This window comes from Postia placenta (genome assembly GCF_002117355.1).
Source record: "Postia placenta MAD-698-R-SB12 unplaced genomic scaffold POSPLAscaffold_20, whole genome shotgun sequence".
Taxonomy (NCBI): Eukaryota; Fungi; Basidiomycota; class Agaricomycetes; order Polyporales; family Adustoporiaceae; genus Rhodonia; species Rhodonia placenta.
Genome location: NW_020169851.1, coordinates 269136 through 292155, shown reverse-complemented (window position 1 = coordinate 292155; position 23020 = coordinate 269136). Strand labels below are relative to the sequence as shown.

Here is a 23020-nt window from a genome sequence, read left to right as displayed (position 1 = left end):
ATATCCGGTCAGAAACGAATGTAGGCGCTCCATCAGCTCGTCAACTCTCCAATTAAGGTCTAAATGCGGACCATAGGCAGAGGGCGGATGCGTAAGTCCTCTCAGCACAGATAGCCTGATCCTGGTGCTAGGACTAACGAATGCTGCCGCTAGCTCACCGTAACCTATATTGCGCTTCCTAACCAGACTCCCGTCAAGACGATAGTCTTGCAGAGTCCGCGTCGAGATTATGGAGGGTCGTGTCGATCCGCGTCTGTCCGTCGGTGCTGTGAGCCGAACTGTTCACGATGTCTTTCCCCACGAATCTTGCGTGTATATACCGAGTTCGCGCATGCTAATGAATGACGGCTGGGACAGACTGGTGGCACGATCTGCGTTGCGATAGCGGTATGAAGAGATATCCGTCAGCCGTCTCGATTTGTCTCCATGTCCCCAACTGCCTTCGTGCGCGAAAGGTGCTCGCCTAGGATCCCTCCTTAAATTTGGATGAGCGTTGAATATTGCTGTCGGCGGCATCTTCATAAGAACCACATGTGTCAATAACGCATTCACTGCAACGTTCGACTGCAGCAGCGATCCTCAAGAGGAAAGATCCGTGGTACGCACCTCCATCACCCGCCTCTTTGTCATACCGTACGTTCGTGCACCACCTGGATTCCAGGCTCTCGCAAGCGAACATGGGACGGGTGCTCGCCACAGGCTAGCTCCAGGACAATCCACGTCGATTGGTACATCTCCGTCCTTGTTGAACAAGCGCAGCATGATTGGAGATGTACGTGGTCGATTTGGTGCAAGTGAAAAGCTCGCGTACTGATCAACCATGTTCGTGAGAAGAGAGGCGCGTCTTGTATTTCGGCCACAGGTGGCTTGTTGACAGTGCGTGCCACTTGATCAGATCGGTGCCTTTGAGCCGCGCGGCTTGGACCCGCGAGCCTTTTGTCCGCTTTGTGCAAGAAGCGACATTGTCGCGGTGGGCCGTCGTGGCCACGGCCTTATTTCCGGGATACAAAAGGCGGCTGCGTTGGTCCGCCAGAATCATCCGGAATCGATAGAGATTTCCACTCCTCCTTTCAGCTCGGAATTGTACGCACCGACGCTATGGGCCACTTTAGACATGCCTTTTCGCTCTTCCTTCATCTCTTCCTGATTCAATCGTCGACACGTCAAGTTGAGGCTATGGTCTCCCTGGCCACGCAGTCACTTCGGTCAAGAGAAACCGGCGTACGACCGGACAAATCGACATGGGCGTATGTAAATGTGTTGTTGTCTTGCATTCCTGTCTCCTCACCACCGCGCCCAATCTAGCTCGCCGTATGCCGCAGCGACTGCAAGGTACAGGAGAGCGAGCCTTCGAAATGAATCATTCGCCCATTTCACGGGCCGATAAGGCTGTACTGGTGAGCATTTGCTCGCTTTCAGACAATCTCGTGCTGATTGGTTGTGCAGCATGGCCCGCACATGTCTCCCATCAGGATCGTCAGGTCACTTTCTACGTCATCTGGACTCACACTTGCACACTCAGCAGGAATATTCCTCTGTTGATTTTAAGCCTGTGTGCCAGAGTACCGGCGTTTTGATGGCCTGGCCACCGTGTACAATCTAGTCCGGCGGCTATCTGACCCAGAAGGGACCGCGAGGACTATTTGCGTCGTAGTGGGCAAAGAAGCGGACTGCACACGATTACAACTGCTGAAAATCGTCAAGTTCCAGGTAAGCATTTGTTCACCTCAGCAAGATGGCGATGCTGAATACTCGCGCAGACATGCAGCGAGGCATACCAGAACGCGTTTACTGGTCTGCTGGAGGGAACTGTCGTTGGCGCGAAAGACCACTGCTTCAGCAACGCCTACAGGCATCATTTGGACGAGATTTGTTACATCATTGACGACCATATATTCACCAGGCTACACCCAAGGTATTAGCAACACCCTACCTCCCGACCCGCCCTTAGCATCCTTCCACTTTCCACCAGCACCTACTAGCTTTCTTCTTCGCTAACTCTGCGCAATTTAAGCGCTCTCGATCTCTGCTTCCCAAACGTTCCTCGCACACACTTTCCTATGCTTATAAACAATACATAACATTTATACAAAAGCCGCTGTTGCCACATATGTGGGGCGATGCGGGGTAGATCAATCCCAGTATAGAAGAAACGGCTTCAGAAACGAAAGGGGGCCCGTCTTGGATACAGGCAGGCTGGACTCGGAACGCCCAATTCGAGTCCACGACCGGCATCTGCTCAGCCTCGTGAAGATGTCGCCTCCGATGCACCATATTTACGTTCGCGTCCTGCCGCCCTCAGGAGTGTGGCGACGCCAACATCTTACACCGATCGCTTCGTCTCCTTGTCCGTCACGTCTTCGCGAGCCCAAAGTCAGTGAAGAACTGAATAAATATACATCATGATTCCATACTGCAAGACAATGACCGAGCGAATGTAGGAAAACAGAAAAAAAGATCTAGCCATATAACGATGTTCTTTCGCGAGTCGAGCGCATCACTGAGCGTTCTTGATGATACGTCGCCGACAATCGTCGCCAACCGTTCCGAGTCTCTGGTTCTTGCGCTTCGTCTCTGACTATCGCAGTCATCCATCTTGCACCGCCGACTCGCTCTATCTTCTTCATTGATGCTCCTCAGCCGCCGGCTTCTGCTCTCCGTCGCCAACGTTCGCTCCTTCACCGCACCGCTCGGAGTTACCTAGTGCGGTTACATAGGCATCCGGCTCGGGCGTTGGAGTCCGCGAAATCATGGCCGACAACTCAGCGAGGTCAACGACATCATGAACCACCACTTCAGTGCAGAGACGAGAGATATCGGGTGGCACGTAAGTCGGATCGTGAAGCGCCTCCAGTCGTTCAGGGTATGTGCTGAGAATGTCTGCGGCCATCCTGGAGGCAGCATACGGATCCGGACCTGCTTTCCCAAAGGCGGCTGACCGTTCATGCTTTGTGCCGTTAGCAAAAACCATCCCCATAGCAATCCCGTGGCGAAGTTTGAAGTTCTTGAGCCACGTCTTGCTCGCTTTGAAAGTGATCTCACACTCCTCGCTGATCCTCGTTGCCTCGTTGCGTATGTCCTTGTCGGTGATGAGCTTGTGCGCAAGTGCGCGTCTATCGACCCAGCGCCTCATCTCGTCCTCTATTTCGAAAAGTCTCGAGAAGCTATGAGGGGTTCAGCAGCATCCCCCGGAAGATAATATGAACGAAGTGCATACCTATATCTACAGTATTTCTCTGATGCGATAGTTCCTGGGTCTGCCCATTTGTCCTTCATCTTCAATATGCGGCTTACCGTCGCCTGACACACCCCAAAGGAGCCAGCGATAGCCTTCTGCGAGGCATCTGGGTGACTTCGCTTGTAGAGAGCAATCTCCTTACGCATAGCGGTAGAGACACGAGCGCGCTGACGCAGATGTATAGGGCCTGCGACCACAGACGCCGGCCTTTGTCCTCCGTTGGACCATGCAGACGGGTTGTCCAGTTGTCCACCGCGCAAATCTGGCGACATAAGCACTTGCGGAGGTCTGTAGGACTAGCATTAGACGTCAGCGAAAGGGGGTCGCCTCAAGAGCTTGAAAGCCAAGTCACCTCGTCCATTGTACTCCTGAATAGCTCACTTCGATTGGGTCGATGCAAGCGACGATTAACTTGTGATAGCCCAAGGACATACATCATGAACATACCGAAAACGATCTTAAGGCCCTTCTCTACTGCACTGTATCGTTGTCGGCCGCGATGGAGGAATAGAACAAGAAGCGTTCACGAGGCGAAGTACTGTGTTTAACTCCTTTGTGTGGCGAGATTAATAATGGGAAGAAAGGGTAGAAGATATCACTGACCCGGGTTTGATGCCGCAAGGAAATATGTATGATGTGTCGAAACCTTGCGACAAAGCCTTCAACACGAGGTCATTCAAGGATGGGAGTAGTATGTTTCAGTCGGCGCCACTGATAAGCCTCAGAGGACGCGCATCATGTGATTATGGTCAACGCGACGTGATGACTGCGTGCAGCGGGTTCGCTGACACATTTGCTGGTCCTGCAGACTGTGATTGATTGTATGATGGGGGTGCTTTTGGCAAGAATTCATGTATGTGGATTACGCTACAGCATAGCGTAAAGCACAGTATATATACAGTATGACATGCTTCAAAGCTCGTTGGAAATTAAAATGTGGATAATGATAAGTGCTGTCCCCGAAAGTAGTATGGATATGGCCGCAAATGATGGGGACCTACATGTACCAGATACAACATCTAGATGTCGCCAAACTTCAACCATTCGCGTCAATGAGAGCGCCCTCGACGGAGCAGGCTGCAGTGACCGCATATCTGCATGAGAATTCAGCATCGCCATCTTATTGAATGAGCGATTGCTTTACCTAGACCTCATTTTCCACCCAAGTCATCGATAATCTTTAATAGCTGTGATAATGACCAGTCTACGAAGAGGATGAGCGAGGACGGCGATGAGGTGGGAGAGCATACGTGGAAAGCCTATCAACGATCCCCTCTGTCTTATATAGCTAAATGTATCGCGTGCTTACTTCACATCAAAGTGCACATTCTATTGGAACATCAGCCGCACTTCCTTCCCACGATCGCGAGCTCTGCATTCGAAGATCCAGTTCACCTGGTTTCTCGTTCTCGCTACATCTATATACATGAAAGCCAGATCGTCCTGGATCTGGGCTCACCTCAATTTTCACTAATGTGGAGCCATGCCTTTGGAGCACCATACGCAGCTACTCGTTCCTGGGCCCCTGAGCCTGATTGCGTCCACCTTTGGTAATGCGGCTATGGTAACAGCAGTCATGGTCTCCCACATACTCGCTCGCCAGAAACAACGTCGCAATTGTTTGACCTCGACAAGGACGTAGCAAGGTACAGAGGCCTTGTGCTCGTTTCGCTGATGAGAATATGCCATCAGCTGCCACGTCATGGGGGAAGAGTATCCGTCCGCAAGCGTTCACTCAGCTCGTCGATTGACCATTGTGGACCGAGATGCGTACCGTGAGCACAGAGCAGCACATGTAGCCTTACCCTGGCAATAGATTCAAGGAATGCTGCTGCTAGGTTACGGTGAGCTATTATGCGCCTCCTCCCCAAACTCCGGTCAATACGATCGCTTTGCACATTCCGTCTAGACCTAGCCTACCTCCGCATCTTCAGGTGTCTTTGTGCCAAACGGTACTCACCTAGGGCCTCTGAACCGGATTCAGCGATCAATACCGTTCAGCTATATGTGTCGACTGTGCTTTTGGTGCAGAGTGTGATCGCGGCAGCAGGTCCCAAGAGGATGCATCACCCATGTTTCCGGTACGCACCTCCATCACGCGTCTCTTGTCACCACCTGCCCATCCCAGGCTCTTGGCAGCGGAGTCGTGAGGTGATTTGCGCGCTGCGCTCACTGCAAGATGAATACGCGCGGATTTGCAAATCTCCGCCCTTGTGGCACCGGCGCAGAACGAATAAGGATAGTTCTCAAGTGCGTAGTCAACTTGTGACAATCGCGAAGCTCGCAGGCTGATCAACCATGCTCGCGAGAAGAGTTTCTCGGCGATCAAATCGGTGGCCTTGGCCAGCGAGCCTTTTATTCACTTTGTGCAAAAGCAGCATTGCTGCAGTAGACCGTCGCGGCCAGGGCCTTCTTTCTGAGACATAGAAGGGGGCCGCGTTCAACCGCCGGAGTAATTCGCCCCCTCCTCAACTCAATAGAGATCTCCTACTCCTCTCTTCAGCGCGAATTTCACGCACAGACGCCATGGATTCCTTTCGAGAGGCTCCTTCACTCCTCTTGCGTCCCTTCCTGATTCAGTTGTCACCATGTCATGTCGAGCCTCGGTCGCGTTGACCAAACGGTGACTTCGGTCAAGAGAAACCGGCGGGAGATGGTATGAATTGACATAGACGTATGTAAATACGTTGTTGTCTTGCATTCCTGTCTCCTTACCACCTCGCCCAATCTAGCTCGCTGGATGCTGAGGCGACTGCAGGGAAGAGGAGAGCGAGCCTTCGAAATGGTTCGGCAAAATGCCTGTTTGGGCACTCACCAAAACGTCGTGGGCGCCGAGCTCCATGGTTGTTTGATTGAAGCATTTGTCGCGACGAGCGTTCAAGGTCCTCTTCCGCTCTCCTCTTCTACACGAGGACTGCACGCCTCTACAGCATCTCTGAAACGCGCGACGAAGAAATCGCGGGTTGCTGAAACCTCCGACCCTGGACGCGCCTTATAGCGCATCGTCGCTTTCGAAATCCGAGATGGCGACCCCCGAGCTAGTGACATCGTCTTTGAGTTATGACAGACAGCTAGCCCAGGAGCTCCTGATCCCATGCATCACACGACTGCGGCTGCTAGGTATCATCAAGGACTTGGTGAAATGAGGTCCAGGTAAGCGATCATCGACTTCTGCGGATTGGCCATCCTGAATCCTCATGCTGAGATGCAGTGGGGAGGTCGCCTTCGAAAGGTCGCTGCTTCAGCAACGCCTACATGCTTCACTCGGAGCACACCCTGTCCACGTCAGTGGCAACCGTATGTTCACAAGGCTACACCCAGAGTACCAGCCACACGCACTCTGTCTCCCGACCCGCTTTCGGCGTCCTTCCACTTCCTTCCATTACCTACCAACTTTCTATCTCGGTGACTTTGCGCCATTTAAACATCTCGACTTCTGCTCACCAATGCTTCCAACGCCTTGAACGCACCCTCTCTCACACCTCCGCGCTCACCAACAACATATATCTTATTCACAAAGAGGCTATTGTGCTATTGCTATTTGCACATATTATAGTAGACATATCATTGCTGTGACTTCCTTGAACCTCAACCTCAACATTTGTAAGATAGCTTCCAGTGTCAGTTTCCTACTATCCTTATACACTAGCCCTAAAGATACTATCAGATACGGGGTTTTGCAAACTCAAGCATTTTCCCCTTCACTTTGCTTGAACCATCACAAGGATCATTATTATTTTACTCAGGCATTGTTGTAAATACATTGAAGAGTACCCAGAACGAAGCTGGGGCCCATACACGAAGGACATCCAGTGGTAGAGAGATGCCGCGTTTGAGGCTTCCCATCACTGTAGTTCTGCAAATTCTATCACACCTGGGTCACAGCGGCAAATTTGAACACCGCTCGGCAGATGTTGCAGGACTGCAAAGTGCGCTGCCGCATCGTGCCATGATCGAGCACGGAGTGTGAACACATCACGCTAACAGTGGCGAGTGTCACGCTTGCTCAACCAAAACAACCATCGCTCACCACTCATGTCTTGCTGGGTGAATCGGGCTGGTGTACCAGAACACACAAAGCTGTAATATAACGGATCGGATGTCTTACTGTTAAGAAACACAATGAGTAGCTCTGGATCTCGCCCATCACATGTTTGCAGAACACCTTAAGAACAGTCTGCAGGCTGTCATTTCACTTCACCTTCATTTCCTCTCAATCGCTCTTGCACATAGCGTATACTAAGTACCTACTAGCATCTACAATCATCAAAATTAGAATTTTCATGGTGCGCAGTGGAGATCACGCAGTTCTGCAAAATTGATGGCTTTTGCAAAACCCCGTATCTGATAGTAACCCGGGAATCATGAGAAAGCTCGGTTAGAGTCGAGATTGTATAGTCGACGAAAGTTATCAAATTCACATATTCTGCTGTAACCAAACCAGGGCGTCAATCATTGCAGACTCATAGCGATGTCGTAAAGAGCGTCCTGAAGCAGCCTGAAGCAGTGGAAGGCCGGATGGCCAGCCACGTAGTCGAAGGCTAGACTGATCTAACTCGTCATTGATAAGCGCACTACTGTCCTTTACGGCACAATCAATATCGATAGACCTCCCCTCGCAGATTATACACAGATGGTACTTCACGAAGCCTGACGAAATAAAACGCGATTACAAGCTTTACCGGACGCACAAGCACGAGCACCACCTTGAAATATGCATGACAAAGGAATATACTCGGCCAGCTCGCACTAGTTTGTTGTAGCCTTCTCGGCTTCCGAGGCAAGAACCTGTCGCACGACGGAAAGATGATCGCGGTGATCCGGCAACAAGTTCACTTCTCCCGTACTGATGAAGGTCATGACTTGCTCCAAGTATCGCAACGCCTCGCGCGCATCAACTAAGGGCTCCAAGACCCTTCCTTCTGGACGGCCGGCGAGGACGTCAGGAATTGGCGAGGACTCGGTCCGACGCCTCTCAAACCTCGCATGTGACTCTGGAGCCGACGCGCTGAATAACTGCTCGAGAGACGAGTATGGATTACGGGCTTCCTGAGATGCAGGATGCAGATCCTCAAAATGAGACAAGGATGATGATTGAACGAGCGAAGCAGCCATCGCAAGTGCTTGCAGACCGGACGCAGGGTGTATCGCAGGTCCTGTCTGCGTAGGAGAAGGAAACCTCGAGATCGCTGAGTCGGGTGCCCGCTGGTCGACCGAAGAGTGGGAGGCTGCAATCTTGGAACCGTTTGTAGGTAAGGGAGAAGATGTGGCATGATCGGCTGGTGACAGTGCTCGAGGCGTCGTGACTGCAAATGCGTTGATATCAAGAACGGGGTGCGCCGCCACAGCCGGAGACTCAGCCAGGGGTACTGGAGTTGGAGTCCGAGAGATGGCAGTTGCGAGAACGGCGAGATCTACGATAGAGTGTACGATCCGCCCGGGGCTGCGTTCTGTCACAGTGGAGGGTTCCGGCTCAGGTGTCGGGGTGCGCGGGATCATGGCTGATAGCTCCGCCAGGTCAACGATACGAAGACCCGCCGCTTCAGGGAAAAGGCTGGAGATATCTGGTGGTGTGTAGGTTGCATCTTGAAAAATTGCCGAACTCTCCTCTCGAAAAACATCCAGACTCTCCTCTCGAAGAACGTCCAGACTCTCCGGTAACTTGTCACCTATATCTGCGAAAATATTGGAGACAGCTTGCGGATCTGTACTTGCAAAACCAAAGGCGGCCGACCATTCGTACATCTCAGCATTGGCAAAAATGATTCCCTTGGCAATGCCCTGGTGACGCTTGAAGTTCCTGAGCCAGGTTTTGCTCGCCTTGAAGACACCTTTGACTGTACTGTCAGACCTCTCACGAATTCCTTTGGCCTCAGTCATAATGTCCTTGTTCTTAATGAGCTTCTTCTCGCGAAAACGTCCGTTCGCCCATCGCCTTAAATTGCTCTCTAGATCGCCGAAGCGGCGAAAACTGCGTATGGTGTCATAATAATGTACCACGGATCATGTGAAGGTCATACCACAATCTATGATACTTGTCGGATACAACAGTTCCCGGACTCAACCACCTATCCTTGTCCTTCAGCGCACGGCCTACAGTGGTTCTTCCCACCATGAATAGGCGAGCAATTGCTTCGTGCGTCGCATTTGGATGGTCTTGTTTGTAAATGCAAATTTCCCTGCGCATGCGTGTGGAGACACGGGCATGCTTGCGCTCCCATGCTGGCTTTGAGGAAGGGTGTGCGGAAGACGTCTTACGTGAAGGAGGCTGCCCAAAGCGTAGCCTCAGCATCTTGAAGGGTCGTTCTTTGTACATCTCGAGCGGATCGCCGAACATATGTGGGCTTGGGATTATTTCATGCTAATTGTGTATATCAGCACGTAGTATCTCCCTCAGAAACACAAGAGTTGAGCCACCTCCTCCATAGTGCTGTTGAATAGCTCGCCTGATGAGATCGATGCAGGTGGACAATTAACGTGCGATCGCGCTCAGATAAATAACATACACGTACTCAAAACAATGCTTGGTTATATGCTGAGTTACACCATATGATGATGTTTCGCGATAGAGTGTCCAAGCGAGAAGCATTCACACCGCCAATTAGCAGTTTGCCGCCCTTTGTGATACCCATATCAAATGAGCAATAACATGAACCAGTACGAGCAGTACGAGTTATAACTCACCAACGTTCACGAGCAGTGCAGAACAAAGAGGAGTGAAGGTCTTGTTCTGTCAGTAACCTGAGGAGGAGGGAGGTAAGGAAAGCAGTTCTGTCCATGGGGAATGATTACTTTGTGAAGGCTACTGCGCGGCTCGCTACGTGCAACGCGTCACGTGACGGTCTCCTCTGCGGAGGGAAACACCGAGAACCATGCCAGTGACTGCTCGTACCGCGACTGCGATACACAATGTTATGCATGTGTACCAGCACGTATCTTCGATATAGTTTCTGTAATATCATATATGGGCACAGTACAACTGACCGTGATACAGTGACAGCAGCCGCGGCATTCAGGGAGCAGCCTCAGTACATGATGCCGCGATACGGTACTTTGGGGCGAGTCGCGCAAGAAAGCTGAGACATTTCTACATGGGGTATAGCAGAAAATATCAACCTTGTAAAAGAGTCACGAGGATTCGACAGCACACTGCTCCATATTTGTTTTGTCTCCATTTATTATCCGCTAGGGCCGAGCCCTGTGTGATGGTACGTACGAGTATGTAAGGTATCAAAAGAGCAAATACGATTTGTAGGTATTGCCATTACGTGCTCGCGTCATGAGCGCAGAACACCGAGGGACGCTTTGTGGGAGGGTCAGTATAATACGAGAGAGAAAGTGCGCAAAGAGTTTCATGGAAAGGGACGTAGAAATGTATCGTAACGTTGTGCGTGCGGCGGACTCGCAGTCACCATTCCTGACCCGATAGGGCTAGAGACGCGGTTCTAAACCCACCGCTAGAGAGCATGGCTCTCCTACAGACAGTGTCACAGCAGGTGGGAATACGGCCAGTGGTCCTCCACTGGCCGTCAAAACTCCCCGCATCTCTGGAATGGTGCCTGCGCACACGCACAACGGGATACATGATCGAGAAGAAGATTTCCGCAGAACAATGTCAAGAGAGCCGAGAGGAAAATGTGCAGTCATTGTCATTGCACCGTCTCGGAAGTGCCTCGGTTCTCGTAATCAGCCAGTTTGGAAGGTTCAAGTCTGCCAAGTTTCAAAAGGTTTGGCGGTATCAATAAACCTAAATAGGGGTTTCAGCGTGTCGAGTTGTGGGAATCGCGTGCGTCGCAACACTTATCTCAAGGTTTACAGCCCCGCTCGATGTTAGGCAGTCTAGGAGTAAGTGATATCCGGTTTCAGACTAAGAGCTGCAGGCTGGCACTCACTACTGTCTGGTCGGCGCTGGTAGCGGACCTGTGCGCTGAAGGATACATGTCCTGATCGACGAGATGCTTGTGTCGCGCCAAGGCCTATTGGCCTGCTGAGAGCCATGAAGGTCATCTTGAGGCCGATGAAATGCAATCCCGCATGCGTGGTGACTTCTGCTAAGAAACTGAAGCAGCATTGTGAAGGGAAGCAAGCCGCGTTTAGCTTACCTGGATGTCTGAGAGCGGTAGCTCCTGGAAGACTGAGAGCGGCAGCTCTTCTAAATGGCTAAAGAGATTCTACATCATGCGCCTGGCATTGTTAGTCCTAATTCGCGCTCTATGAGGGAACCTGGTAGAGAAAACGCGGACGCCAACGGTTTGGGCCCAACTGGTCCAACCTCACCAGATACAAATCCTTTGTCACTAGGGCGTCCAAGCCGGTGAACGGTATAGAATCGTTGAACGGCATAGGGTCGTCCAACGGCATAGAGCCGATGAGTGGCTCTGTGGCCGGGTTTGTGACCATGACCGTGTAGACGCCTCGACATTGCTGCAGAATAGATCAGAATGGAGGTCATTTCGAAGGCATGCAAACACTCACTTGGACAGCCTTGTCGACTATCCTCCTTACCTTAAGGGCCAGTTCCGCCCTCGAAAAGCTCTCGCCGGTAAGCTTGACCGTCTCGACAACCTTGCAGTGGTCGGGATACCCGGCGAACTAGATAGTGCACGATGGTGAGGAGGTAGCAAGCCGGTGCAACAATGTATAGGTATACGTTGATATCAACGATGATGGCCTCTCCCCAGTTTCTCCTGACGGGGTTCATTGCCTGGTCGAGCTTGCCGGCTACTATTGCTGCATCCAGGTTGTCGAGTCTCACACCAATCGGCCTGTTGCTCTTCGATGTCTTGTCCATCTCTGGAACGCTTCGGAAATAAATGGAGTTTTCGGGTACGAAACCCGCTGCAATCTTAAAATCATATTGTCTCGCCTCCGCGGCTAACTTGCCGTCACAGTACAATGCCATGACAAAAATTTTACCAAAGGAAGAACAGAGACGGTTGTACACAATTGTCCGAACGCGTGCGCGAAGAAGGTACGGAGGGCGTTCGAATGGGTCCTCGAGTGCACGTTGGGAAGAATCCTCGAGGGCGCGTTCGAAGCGATTCGTAGGTGCGCGTTCGAAGAGGCGTGTAAATGCGCGTTCGGAGAGGTGCGCAAGTGCGCGTTCGAAGGGGTGCGCAAGTGCGCGTTCGAAGGGGTGCTTAAGGACGCGTTCGAAGGGGTGCTCGAGGGCGCGTTCTGAGGGGTGCTCGAGGGCGCGTTCTGAGGGGTGCTCGAGGGCGCGTTCGAAAGTGTGCTCAAGTGCGCGTTCAAGGAAATCCTCAAGTAAGTGTTCGAAAGGTCCTAATTTGCGAGTCTAAGATGGTTTAGACCAACGTCTTGGCGGTAGAAGAGGAGGAGGGATTTGTGGCGAAGCGTCGTTAAATAAGTGCGTGTTGTGGCCGTCACGCTTTCCTCGTCACCCATCACCGTCACCCTTCACGTGTCACATGTCACCCGTCACCTAGCCCATGTTGAAGACGACGAGCGATCCTGATTGGCTGCAGCAAAATATGCATAGAGTGAAGCTGGTGAGACAGCAAATTGAAAGGGAAAAAAGCAGATTGAAAAGCAGAGATACGACGGGGATAAAAAAGACATTAGGGCACAAACACAGAGTACCCAGCATATCGTTGGTGCCATTGGCCTCACTATGCAGGAAAGGTCGACGCAAGCCGTATTTTCTGCCAGCATCGTCATAAATTCCACACATCGATGCAGAGAAGGTCACCGAGATTATAGGGACAAGCTAAGGAGTGGGTCAACTGCGAAGACGGCGACGTGGGGGGTTGGGAGAGCTCGTTGATAATCGGCTCCTTCTGATATAGTAGCGCTTAGTGAACATGGTCATGTGGCCCCACGGCTGTTTGGCAGTTGCGTGATACTATTGATGTGAACATTCGATTGGAACGCTTCATTTTCTTGTTCCCTTCCCACGCTCTGAAGCTTTGCATTCGTCAGACAGGCCACACAGGACTTGTTACAATCCCGGGCCTGAGTATGTTATTCTGCAGCACGCAGCAAGTATAGAAGAGGGGCCAAATATCAAAGCTCCATCGCCAGCAGCTACTCGTTTTTCAGCTCTAGTTCCTGATTCAATCGACCTCTGACTGTTGTCCGATAAAGACCGCTACGGCTAAGCCGCAGCCGGGGCCCAACCTCAATCATTGTCGCGATCACCGTCGAACTTGGCACTGCGGCGTTCTGCGTCTCCCTCAGCAAGACCCAACCACTCAAGACGACGGCCCATCTATAGGATACCCCAGCACAGACGGATCGCAGCGATCAGCGACCAGGCTCTACAACTCCTCGCATCAGATCATGAAGTCAATCCACTATCGCTGGTCAGTCCGGCAGGATCCTTGTCCTAATACTATGTCATGAATCAAAGTCGAGGACAAAGGCACGAATCGCATTCAACCAGATCTACAAGCGCTGCGACCGGCGGATGCAGCGAATAATGCGAGTTCCTCATTTTCCATTTTGATTGTTGGCGCTGGTACCGTTGAGTCGAATCATATATTGTACTTCCCTCCCAAGCCCTTAACAAGGCGGTGATCGGCACATCCCGCGTCGATGATCTATGAGGAGGCGTGTTATTCCACGTTAGACGACATTGCCGGCCAATCGTGAGCCGTTTCCTTCACATCTGTGCGGTGTATGTATACTGGACTCACCTGTGCTAATCCCCCGACTGCAGGATGGGTTGACTAGGCTTTCGCACCAGTTGTGGCATGGTCTGCGGCGTAGGTGCTGTGCAATGACTTGACGTCACGCTACGAAGTGTACTCGCAGGTATTATCCGGCATAGGGCGAAGCCCTCAAGCGGATATAAAACTGGATTTGAAAAAATTAAATAAAAAAAGACTTGACGTCGTCGACAGTCAGGTTGCCGGCCCGCTCGGACGCTCATTCACTGTCTCTAGGCGACCCCGCTTTGATTAGCAATGAATGTTGCTATCGGCGCGCAACCTGACAAGGGATATGACAGTGTATGGCCAACCCGATTGAAATGGGTGTCTGAACGAACTTGAGTGATAGGATTGTAGCGTGGCACGATCAAAGGGGATGAAGAGGGCAATGTAGTGGCAGCTAGGTGTGTTTGTTATGCGGCGATCCCGCTTACAACGGAGTCCTTATATCCTCTGCTGTTATGTTATGGCATGCCCATGTTGTGCGACCACCTTTCCGTCGTGCGACGTGCTCTTGTCTCGGAAGTCGAGAAGGCTGCAACTGGACAGGCGTGATCCGATCGAGTACCTGTGGTCTCCCATCCGTCTGGTGGCATCATCCAAGGTGGTTATTTTGCTTGGGCTCCGGTCTATGCCCCGATGCCGTGAAGCGTCTCTGCAACACGGGAACCTCAGGAGCCGCTGTTTAGTGGTCGCTCGAGGTATCGCTCTGACTTCCTTCGCGGCGGGCATTTTTCGTTCTTCAACTCCACTTCTAAGGCCAGGTTCTCCCCCACTGGTCTCCATCCTGCCACCGTAGCTAGGATGACATGGTGAAGAGCTTTTGCTGTACTTCACCACACCTGATTCAATGCTGTATTCTTCGTCTTGTACTCCGTAACATGAAAGAGCACGATTTGATTTCCAGCCCCCGCGTGCTACGAGTACCGTTACGACAGTCATTGACTGAACTCACTTACTCACAGTTCTTCAGCCTTGCTTCATTCTCACGCGGCTCTGAACGGAATGGTTGATCCTACAAACAATGACGTCGGTGCGTCTGCCTTACGACGTCACTGCGCCCGCTTCGGCAGGATAGTGTTAAGGTATGTTGAAACTACTGTGTACGGCAGCGAGCTGAACGCCGGACGGTGCTGGCGCCTGTCAGTAAATTTGGTGAGTGATGTGTGCCATTAAGCTTTTTCTGACTACACACGTGGGGAAGCAGGAGAGTGAGAATCTTAGGCAGTGATCAAGCCCACTTGTCGCTACCACGTACTGTCTCGACACTCGACGTCATTGACATGACGACTCAAGTAAGATCTCAGTGCCTCTCACTACTTTTGGAACCACATACGAACTGGTTGTGCAAAATGCGTTGCCCAGATCACGGTCGACACCTGCTCTCCAAGGCCTCTTGATCGCCGTGCCTTCGATTACCTATGAGAGGACATTATCTTCCTGGAAACCCTGGTCTCAGCTATTTGAGAGGGATTACGGTATGTCACATTTGTTCATGACTGGCTGGACAGCGCTTAGAGAGGTGAAGACGTGACCAGGTCACGGCTACAGTCACCGCGACCCGCATCTGGGCGCTTCAGAACGGCGGCGATGTTGAATTCCCTGATATTTACGTGCTTACATTCAGTCGTTAGCTCCATAGTGATATCTTCCTGACACTGACTACAGAATACGTCCTCGACACAGGGTGCAACTGCCGCTGCGAATCTCGAGCAGATGAACAGTTCATACAAGTTCATACGTCTCCTGTGACATGGTACGTTCGTACGCCACCTGCGCATCCCAGGCTCGCGGAACCGGCTTTTTGATGCTTGTATTCTTAGCGCTGCGGTAAATCCAGGACAAATATGCGCGAATTTGCATACCGCCGTTCTTGTGGCATCGGAGCAGGACAAACGAGAAGCTCGCCGGCTGATTGATCATGCTCGCAAAAGGAGAGACGCGTGTGCCCCAGCCACAGGTGGCTCTTTCAGCGCGCGCCCCTGATCAAATCGGTGGCTTTGGCCCGCGACCCTTTTGTTCGCTTTGTCGCAAAATGGGAACAAGGTGACGTTGTTTCGGTGGACCGTCGTGGCCGGTGCTTCCTCACATATAAAAGGCGACTGCATCAGACGACTGAAATCATCGACCACCTTCCTCCTGCCCCAGTAGCTGTTCACCGCTCCTCTCTCCAACTCGAGATTCTACGCATCGACAGCATGTGCTGGTTTCGAGACGTTCCCTCGCACCTCCCCTTCCTGATTCAATCGTCAACTGTTGAGTATGCATGCACGTTGTTACACCGGCTTGCTACCTCCTCACCATCGTGCACTATCTAGTTCGCCGGGTATCCCGACAGCTGCAAGGTTGTCGAGACAATCAAGTTTGCCGGCGAGATCGTGTCAAGGGCGGACTTGGCCCTCAAGGTAAGGAAGTCAGTCGACAAGGCTGTCAGAGTGAGTGTTTGCATGCCTTCGGAATGACCACCATTCTGACCTATTCTGCAGCTATGTCGTGGGGTCTACCCGGTGATGGTCACAAACCCGGCCACGGAGCCACTCACCAACTCCAGGCCGATGGACGACGCTGAACCGTTCAACGGTTCCATACCGTTCACTGGCTTGGACGCCCTACTCGTAGGTGATTTGTATCTGGTGAGGTTGGACCAGGTGGGCCCAAACCGTTGGCAGTCGGCTGTCGAGTAAGTGATTCTACACTCTGCGAACAATTCTATCCTGAATGATTATGCAGAAATGCGCTATCGCCTTTGCTATCATGGCCTCGGTGAATAATTGCACGCAAGGCATTGTGTTCCAGGAGAACACAGACAGCATAATGAGGCAACCTCGGTTCAACCTCAAGCCCCCATCGTCTTTGCGTGCGGCAAGAATAAGACCCCTGTCCAGCTTTTCGGAACGAGAACGCATGAAGTCGGCAACCTGATTCGTGCGACAGAACCGCTCCGCCGCAACAGGGATGGTCCCAGTATACGCAGCCGTTAGCCATGGAGCCAGACAAAAATCTCCCATCGTCGTCTCCACACCACTGCAGACGCCTGCCGCGAGCTCACCTTGCCCTGAAGTGTAATCTGGAATGGGAGGCCTATCGTGATTTGTTTTGCTGTAAAGGAGCTCATGGCAGCTGTGGGTCAGTGAGAGGGAACGCGGACACCGCGAGCGCGCGCAGACATTTTCCTGCTCTCAAGCAATATAAAGTGCATGTAGATAGCCTGTATGCACAAAAAGAGCGTCCTAGAGGGCTTGATAATCGTGATGGTCCATCCTGAGCGGTCTGGCGTGAGGGCTGAATCTCGAATCTCCGTATCGGCTGGACGCTTACTCGACTCTGGTTGAGCCGTCTCTATGATCCTTTTGTTTAACGGCAGATGTGAGGCAGACCATCGAGCAGAACTTACAGCTGAGTGAGCGACGACATTTCGACCACCACGTGACCCCGCCAAGCCGTGTGAAGTCGGAGGTCCTCTTCAAGTGAAAGCAAATGGTCAAACAAGGTCATAACTGTCGCTGTCCACACGTCTCCCCATTCTTCCATCCGCGTTGCGAATGGACTGGGATCCTAGCCTCTTCTCATGCCAACATAAGGAGTCCGGAAATCTGACGACGCCGGTGGATGCTTTATCTCAAGAAGACGGTTGGAGGCTTGTTACAAGACATTACAAACAGGTGAGTTCGTCGTAAATTCTTGTGCTGTCCTCTCTAGCGAGTCGTATCAGCCCCCTCCGACACATCAACATCCTCCAGCAGGGCATCCATCTCGTCATCGTATAGAAATTGACGCAAAATGCCCAGGATCTCCTCGTTCAAGCCCGGATGTCCCGCTCGGCTGCCGCTCGCCACCCTTCCATTACCAGGATTCTCTCTCGCTTCAGCCTGCCTAGCGCAGCGCTTCAAGTAGTCCTCGCATGCGTTCTGACCATTGCGATGGCGTTTCAGTGCATCTGTCCGAGGGAAGCGCATTCCGCATAAATCGCAGACGTGCTTCCTGACCTTGAAGCATTGCAGCAGGTGACGGCGGAAATCCGTGCGGGTGTTGAACGTCCATTCGCAGGTCCGAAGAGGGCATGCATATGCTTTCTTGTTTTTGGGTGGCTCCCTTTTCATTTTGCGCCTGTCTCCGTCGGCATCGGAGTTGACATCATGATCGGTGTCTCCGTCATCGTCATCGCCCTTGCTGTAGCCCAACCTTTGCTTCTTAGCTATACGGCGGGGCTGCGCCCGTATGCTTTCTTTGTGGACTGAGGGTCCAGGCTCATCGACATTGGTGCTGGCAATAGCGCATTCCTTGCGCTTTTCTGCTGCGGTGAATTGTGGAGGGGGAGGCAGCCGGGCCTGAGTAGTTCGATGCGATGAGCTCTGCGGGCTTCGTTCCAGGACGTTGCTCATTTTGGCCGTGTGCAACGTCGACGGCTCGCACTCGTCGCTTTGTGTATTCGGTCTCGCACGGGCAGCTCCAGTCACTGTCGCCGATTGGATCCTCCGGTGAACTGATTCATCGATCGAGTCTTCGTCACTTCGATTGACATTGCTGTATAGCTCAGCATTCTCGGCAGATGCATCATCGTGTGCTACTTCAAGGTCGTCCTTGCCCTGTGTGTGCAGGGAAGGGGATCCTGCGCAGAACACGCTAGACATCTTCGAGTTCAAACCAGATGATGTGGCGAAGGCATTGCTTGTTGGCAAGGTGCGGATTTGGGTGGAGCGAGCGATAAGCGAGGGGATACTGGCGGCGGGGTTTGCGCTGGACTGTGGGACACGGGGTAGCCACTTGGAGCCATTCCAGTATGGGAGAGATGGGTCCATACGCGTTTTTACAGGGGTGATTGGCAGGGCTTGCTCCGTTGTTGAACGCGATGGCTGCGTTGAAAAGCGAGTCAGTCACGGTGCTAAGAGAGGTGATCGGCAATACATACTCGATCTCCGTCTGATAGACGTGCCTGAAGATCCCTACCAGACAGTCCCTCGTACCGCAAATTCTTGGGAATCAAGGATTGACCGTGGCCTGTGGCGCCGTACGACCGCTCGTGGTGCGACTGGATACCAGTGTGTGGCGCCACTGACAAGTGTTTGCAAGTGCATAGCCCAATGAAATGGCGGAGCTGATGTTCCACGAAATGGTAGTCCTCAACGATGGTGTCTGTCTGGTTGGACCATACTACGAGCACCTGATCTTCGCGCTGAGCTGCAGCATCAGCGCGCTGGATACACTGAAATCGTGGGAACTACCTACCACGAGTGCACCATCGTACATAATGGCCTCTTCTAGGAACTCGAATGAGGTCACAATGGGGATATCAACATCGCCCATATCAATTCTTGTAGCCAAAGGGCTGGGCGGATGGTGAGGTCTAGGAGATGTTTTCCGTCAAAATGCTTACTAGTAATGCAATATATCGAGTATGGCCTGCGTCCTGGCCTTGACAGCGACCTTGTAAGCCATATTGGAGACCGCGTCTTTGAAAGGCAGACCGGAGTTGTGGGATGTGAGGACGCGCTGGTTGGTGCGTAGGACCACAGCTGCATGGTGTTGATCGGAAGAGATGTCTACGAGACACTCCTCGAGGGTCTGTAGTGTGATAGACTGGGGTAAATCCATGGCGGCCGGTGAATGGTGAAGCTAGGGGTCAAAGCACGGTTGTGGCTGAAATGTGGCTTTGCTTCGTCGACTTTAAAGATCCTCTCCGCTTTCGAAGTCCGCATGCTAATGGATTGTTGTCAGGGATTGGACTAAGAACCTAGCCCGGTAAGGTAAGCTTCCACTGCTTTGCATGGTTCTTTATAGAGAAGCAGCATGCCGACAAGTAAATATGTTCCTTGATCTCAGATTGTGTGGAGTGCTATGTAGAGTACTGATAGCAGAAGCGACGAAAAGTTCCACATGTGAACCTTGAATGGCCGTCGTGCTATAGAGAGAAGGCCGTTAAAGCGCATAGAGAGGAACACCTAGAGAAATGTATCGGTCAGGTATGTCTCCATTCCTCCGCGATACACTCAAAGCCGTATATATTTACTCCATACGGCTCAACGAAAGTCCAATCCTCGACACTATTTTGCACCCCCGATTTGCAACTCGCAGGCATTGGACAAATCTAAGGCGCACTAGTACAGGTCATAATCTCCCTCTTGTCCTCCTCCTACACTGCGTGTATGCCAGCAAGCGGCCGTGGCGCGCTCGGGCCCATTCACAATGTGCGGCGATCATAGACCCTTATGTTTATAAGCGGAAATCCGCCTGTCAGCTGTTGATGGTCCAGTGAGGCGACAACAAGGGACGAAGGTTATGGCGAGCGCCTGCTGCCTCTCCGGGACCGTCACGGCAAGCATTTCGGCCGCCTTTAGCCACTGATGGGTCTTTCACAGGACACCACCTGATCAGATCACTCGCTTTGGCCCGATCGCCTCTTGTTCTCCTTGTGCAAACGTGAGGACAAGGCGACGCTTCTGCCGTGGACCGTGGTGGCCACAGCTTGCTGAGCTATAAAACGCAGCTGCGTTGGATGACAAGAACCATCCGCCTCTTTTCCCTGTGGCTGTATATCATTTTTCCACTCCTCTTCAACTCACAACTTGACGCAACGATACCATGGGGTTCTTTCGACTTCGAGGCGCTCGCTCGCTCTCCCTTCCTGATCCAATCGTCATACACCGGCGGCCAAAGACACCCCCGAGAAACCTGGTGCGTATGTCATGCCAACGACCGAGAGTCGAAGACATTCTAGTCTTCGCTCCGACAGGCACCCTTAGAGGAAAGAGTGTGCAGCTACTAACGGCTTTCCAAAAAGGGCTTGTCGAAGTTGTCGTATGCGACGCGACAAAACCTGTGACTCGGGCTTGGAGTGGCACCTTTATTAAGATGCATGTATGTAATCAACATTATCACGCTGTTCATACCCATGCTCATCCTTGGTTCTGCAGTGTGCCATGACGTATATGCTGCTAGCTTGCGCTTATGGCGACGGGGACCACGGTGGACTGGGATATGCCCCGTGAATAGCCGGGCGTACAGGCCTCTGTCATTACCATGCAGGGGCTGACGCTAAAGGAGATGGGTGCATGGGTGTACACCACGTATTGCCACGCGCCACATAGGTCCGGTTCGCTTGAGCAACGTCTCACTCCGTCGTGACGTCCTCTATGCAGCGACCCCCCATGGACCAAGCCGCACCTGGTGCACAGCCAGCTCGCAGGATGCTCTTAGCGCCCGAGTACACACTCAGATGCCTCCGCCTCAAGACACTCACCTTCAGCTACGACCCCTTCCTCACTGCAATCCTCTCTGAGTTCATCTACGTCTTTCTGCAGGTAGCGACTATCTCTCGCTCACTGCGCGTGTGGATGTGGTCGAGCTGTTGTCGTTCGCGCGCACCCTCCATGCACCCTCCACAACAGACCGAGAAGGCCGGGCCGCTCTCTCCTATGCACACGCGCTCGCGACTACGGAAGATTAGGTCATGGGTCATGCATGGGAGGAGCAAGTGCACCATCTGTGGAGCAGCCGTACCCTCGACGAAAAGACACGCAAATGTCGTAGTGGGCTATGGCGCCACACGAAGGCACATACGGCCAACACACGGAAACCGGAGTTCTCTTCTCGCGCACTGGCGCGTAATTTATCCAACTCTGCTTTCTCTGTGCATGCGACCCGCATTCTCTCTCTTCACGCATCCTGCTGGCCCTCTCCACACGGGCCTGGTACACGCGCATCCATTGCGCACGGGAGAAGAACAGCGCACCCTCTGCGGGGAAGCATAGGCATTCAAGTGTCGTAGTGAGCTACGGGCCACAATACTGGGTGCTTCGACATTGTGGCGCTCAGCGAAGCCATTCCGGGGCGCATGGTACGAACCGAAACGCGTCTGTTTCAATGATATACGCTCGGGTCCCACGAGACGTGGCATCACCATGCAAGACTGCCTCGACACTGCGGTCTCCCCAACGGTGCCACAGCGCATCGGACCGACTCGCTGGCGCGTTCATCACAGCCCACACTCGAACCCACCCTACCGAGTTCACTATCCCCGCGAACGATGCGCCACATAGGACACTCCGTGATCACAAACAGCGATATCTCATAGCTCTTCCCTCAGCGACTTGCTCCACGATGCTAGCACTACCTAAACAACACACTGCGTCGGTCCTTCATAGCACCATCCACTGTCTTCCTATCACACTCAGTGCCACGCGACACATATGCGCGCCTCTCGCCTCTGGTTCGCCATTCGCTCTTCGACCCGCAGCGGCAAGCACGCCCTTCGTAGTCCGTGACCATGTTGTCTACGCTCGCACTGCTGTGTGTAGCGCAATCTCTACACACCCCTACGGACCTGCCTGCGCGACTAGAGAGGAACTGGGCGGCCAGTACCCCTTGCAGTTACACCACACAGACATTCTACAATCTTCTGTCCAGAGCGCGACACGCTACGACGCTGCACAGGACACCCCATCACTGCAACCAGCGATATCTCATAGCTCTTCCCTCACCGACATGCTCCACAATGCTACCACTACCTAAACAACACAATCTCCCCTGTATTCACATTAGCCCCTGGCCTGCGCAGCATATTGTTGTCATGTAGTGTACCAGTGTGCTCGCAATACCATGTCTGCAAGCGATTATCTGTCCGTCGTGAGCCGCGCTGCAAGTGTGGCGCATGTCGCTGTGGGAGAGCAAGGCTGTCAATATCTGAGAGAAAGGGATGCGCCTGCCTGCGGGACACTCTACGGCACTATGATATAAGAATCAAGACAGCTTGTGGGCGCATGTCGTCGGGGCCAGTGGATATCAGTCATCTCGTAAGGGCTTTTCGAGATATGCCACACCATGTCTTATCGAGCACATCGTGCTGCCACGAGAGAGCGACACAGCACATTGTATCGGCAAGGAAAGCATGATGCTCGGTGTATGCCGTTTCCACTGTTGGAGGCAGCACTGACTGTTTACTGTGCCAGGTTCTCGCGCTGCTTGTTGTATGCTCATCATAGCGAGCTTCAGTCCGTAACGTACAATGCACCCTTTGACAGTCCAAGGGCAGGATGACCCACTCACCTCCCCTCCTGCACGTGCACAATAGTTTGCTCGCGCTCCCTGTTTACGTCGCTTCGGAATACGTGTATAA

At 52.5% G+C, this 23020-nt stretch overlaps 6 protein-coding genes across 6 annotated transcripts; 1 reads left to right on the top strand and 5 right to left on the bottom strand.

Annotated features, from left to right (window-relative positions):
• Positions 1 to 2623: 2623 nt before the first annotated feature.
• On the bottom strand, positions 2624 to 3510 carry POSPLADRAFT_1050347 (hypothetical protein; the record flags this gene model as incomplete). Its single annotated transcript, XM_024479969.1, has 2 exons — positions 2624 to 3164; positions 3218 to 3510. 2 exons carry the CDS (start codon positions 3508 to 3510, stop codon positions 2624 to 2626), a joined length of 834 nt encoding a protein of 277 aa, XP_024333728.1.
• Positions 3511 to 7620: 4110 nt separating this feature from the next.
• On the bottom strand, positions 7621 to 9984 carry POSPLADRAFT_1174800 (hypothetical protein). Its single transcript, XM_024488310.1, has 6 exons — positions 9923 to 9984; positions 9751 to 9855; positions 9656 to 9684; positions 9259 to 9599; positions 8866 to 9209; positions 7621 to 8823 (listed from the first exon to the last, which is right to left on the bottom strand). The coding sequence occupies exons 3-6, from the start codon at positions 9662 to 9664 to the stop codon at positions 7988 to 7990; spliced, it is 1530 nt and encodes a 509-aa protein (XP_024333727.1). The 5' UTR covers positions 9665 to 9684; positions 9751 to 9855; positions 9923 to 9984; the 3' UTR covers positions 7621 to 7987.
• Positions 9985 to 10887: 903 nt separating this feature from the next.
• On the bottom strand, positions 10888 to 12140 carry POSPLADRAFT_1157913 (hypothetical protein; the record flags this gene model as incomplete). The annotated part of the gene is made up of 6 exons (XM_024487250.1): positions 10888 to 10985; positions 11131 to 11245; positions 11341 to 11409; positions 11516 to 11662; positions 11714 to 11830; positions 11889 to 12140. 6 exons carry the CDS (start codon positions 12138 to 12140, stop codon positions 10888 to 10890), a joined length of 798 nt encoding a protein of 265 aa, XP_024333726.1.
• A 3803-nt stretch (positions 12141 to 15943) lies between these two features.
• On the top strand, positions 15944 to 16592 carry POSPLADRAFT_1062086 (hypothetical protein; the record flags this gene model as incomplete). The annotated part of the gene is made up of 4 exons (XM_024481477.1): positions 15944 to 15954; positions 16007 to 16163; positions 16227 to 16343; positions 16395 to 16592. 4 exons carry the CDS (start codon positions 15944 to 15946, stop codon positions 16590 to 16592), a joined length of 483 nt encoding a protein of 160 aa, XP_024333725.1.
• Positions 16593 to 17603: 1011 nt separating this feature from the next.
• Positions 17604 to 19500, bottom strand: POSPLADRAFT_1158315 (hypothetical protein; the record flags this gene model as incomplete). Its single annotated transcript, XM_024487305.1, has 4 exons — positions 17604 to 18761; positions 18818 to 19102; positions 19135 to 19234; positions 19283 to 19500. 4 exons carry the CDS (start codon positions 19498 to 19500, stop codon positions 17604 to 17606), a joined length of 1761 nt encoding a protein of 586 aa, XP_024333724.1.
• A 1516-nt stretch (positions 19501 to 21016) lies between these two features.
• POSPLADRAFT_1157978 (hypothetical protein) lies at positions 21017 to 22173 on the bottom strand (the record flags this gene model as incomplete). The annotated part of the gene is made up of 5 exons (XM_024487260.1): positions 21017 to 21069; positions 21146 to 21200; positions 21296 to 21439; positions 21477 to 21640; positions 22032 to 22173. The coding sequence occupies 5 exons, from the start codon at positions 22171 to 22173 to the stop codon at positions 21017 to 21019; spliced, it is 558 nt and encodes a 185-aa protein (XP_024333723.1).
• Between the last annotated feature and the right edge of the window lie 847 nt (positions 22174 to 23020).

What these genes read in the sequence shown, in the direction of transcription:
- POSPLADRAFT_1174800 (XM_024488310.1), bottom strand. An exon ending in GACAAGTATCATAGATTGTG is followed by an intron (nt 9,210 to 9,258) that starts GTATGACCTTCA and finishes CACCATACGCAG; the next exon opens with TTTTCGCCGCTTCGGCGATC. An exon ending in GGACGTTCTTCGAGAGGAGA is followed by an intron (nt 8,824 to 8,865) that starts GTCTGGATGTTT and finishes CAATTTTTCAAG; the next exon opens with ATGCAACCTACACACCACCA.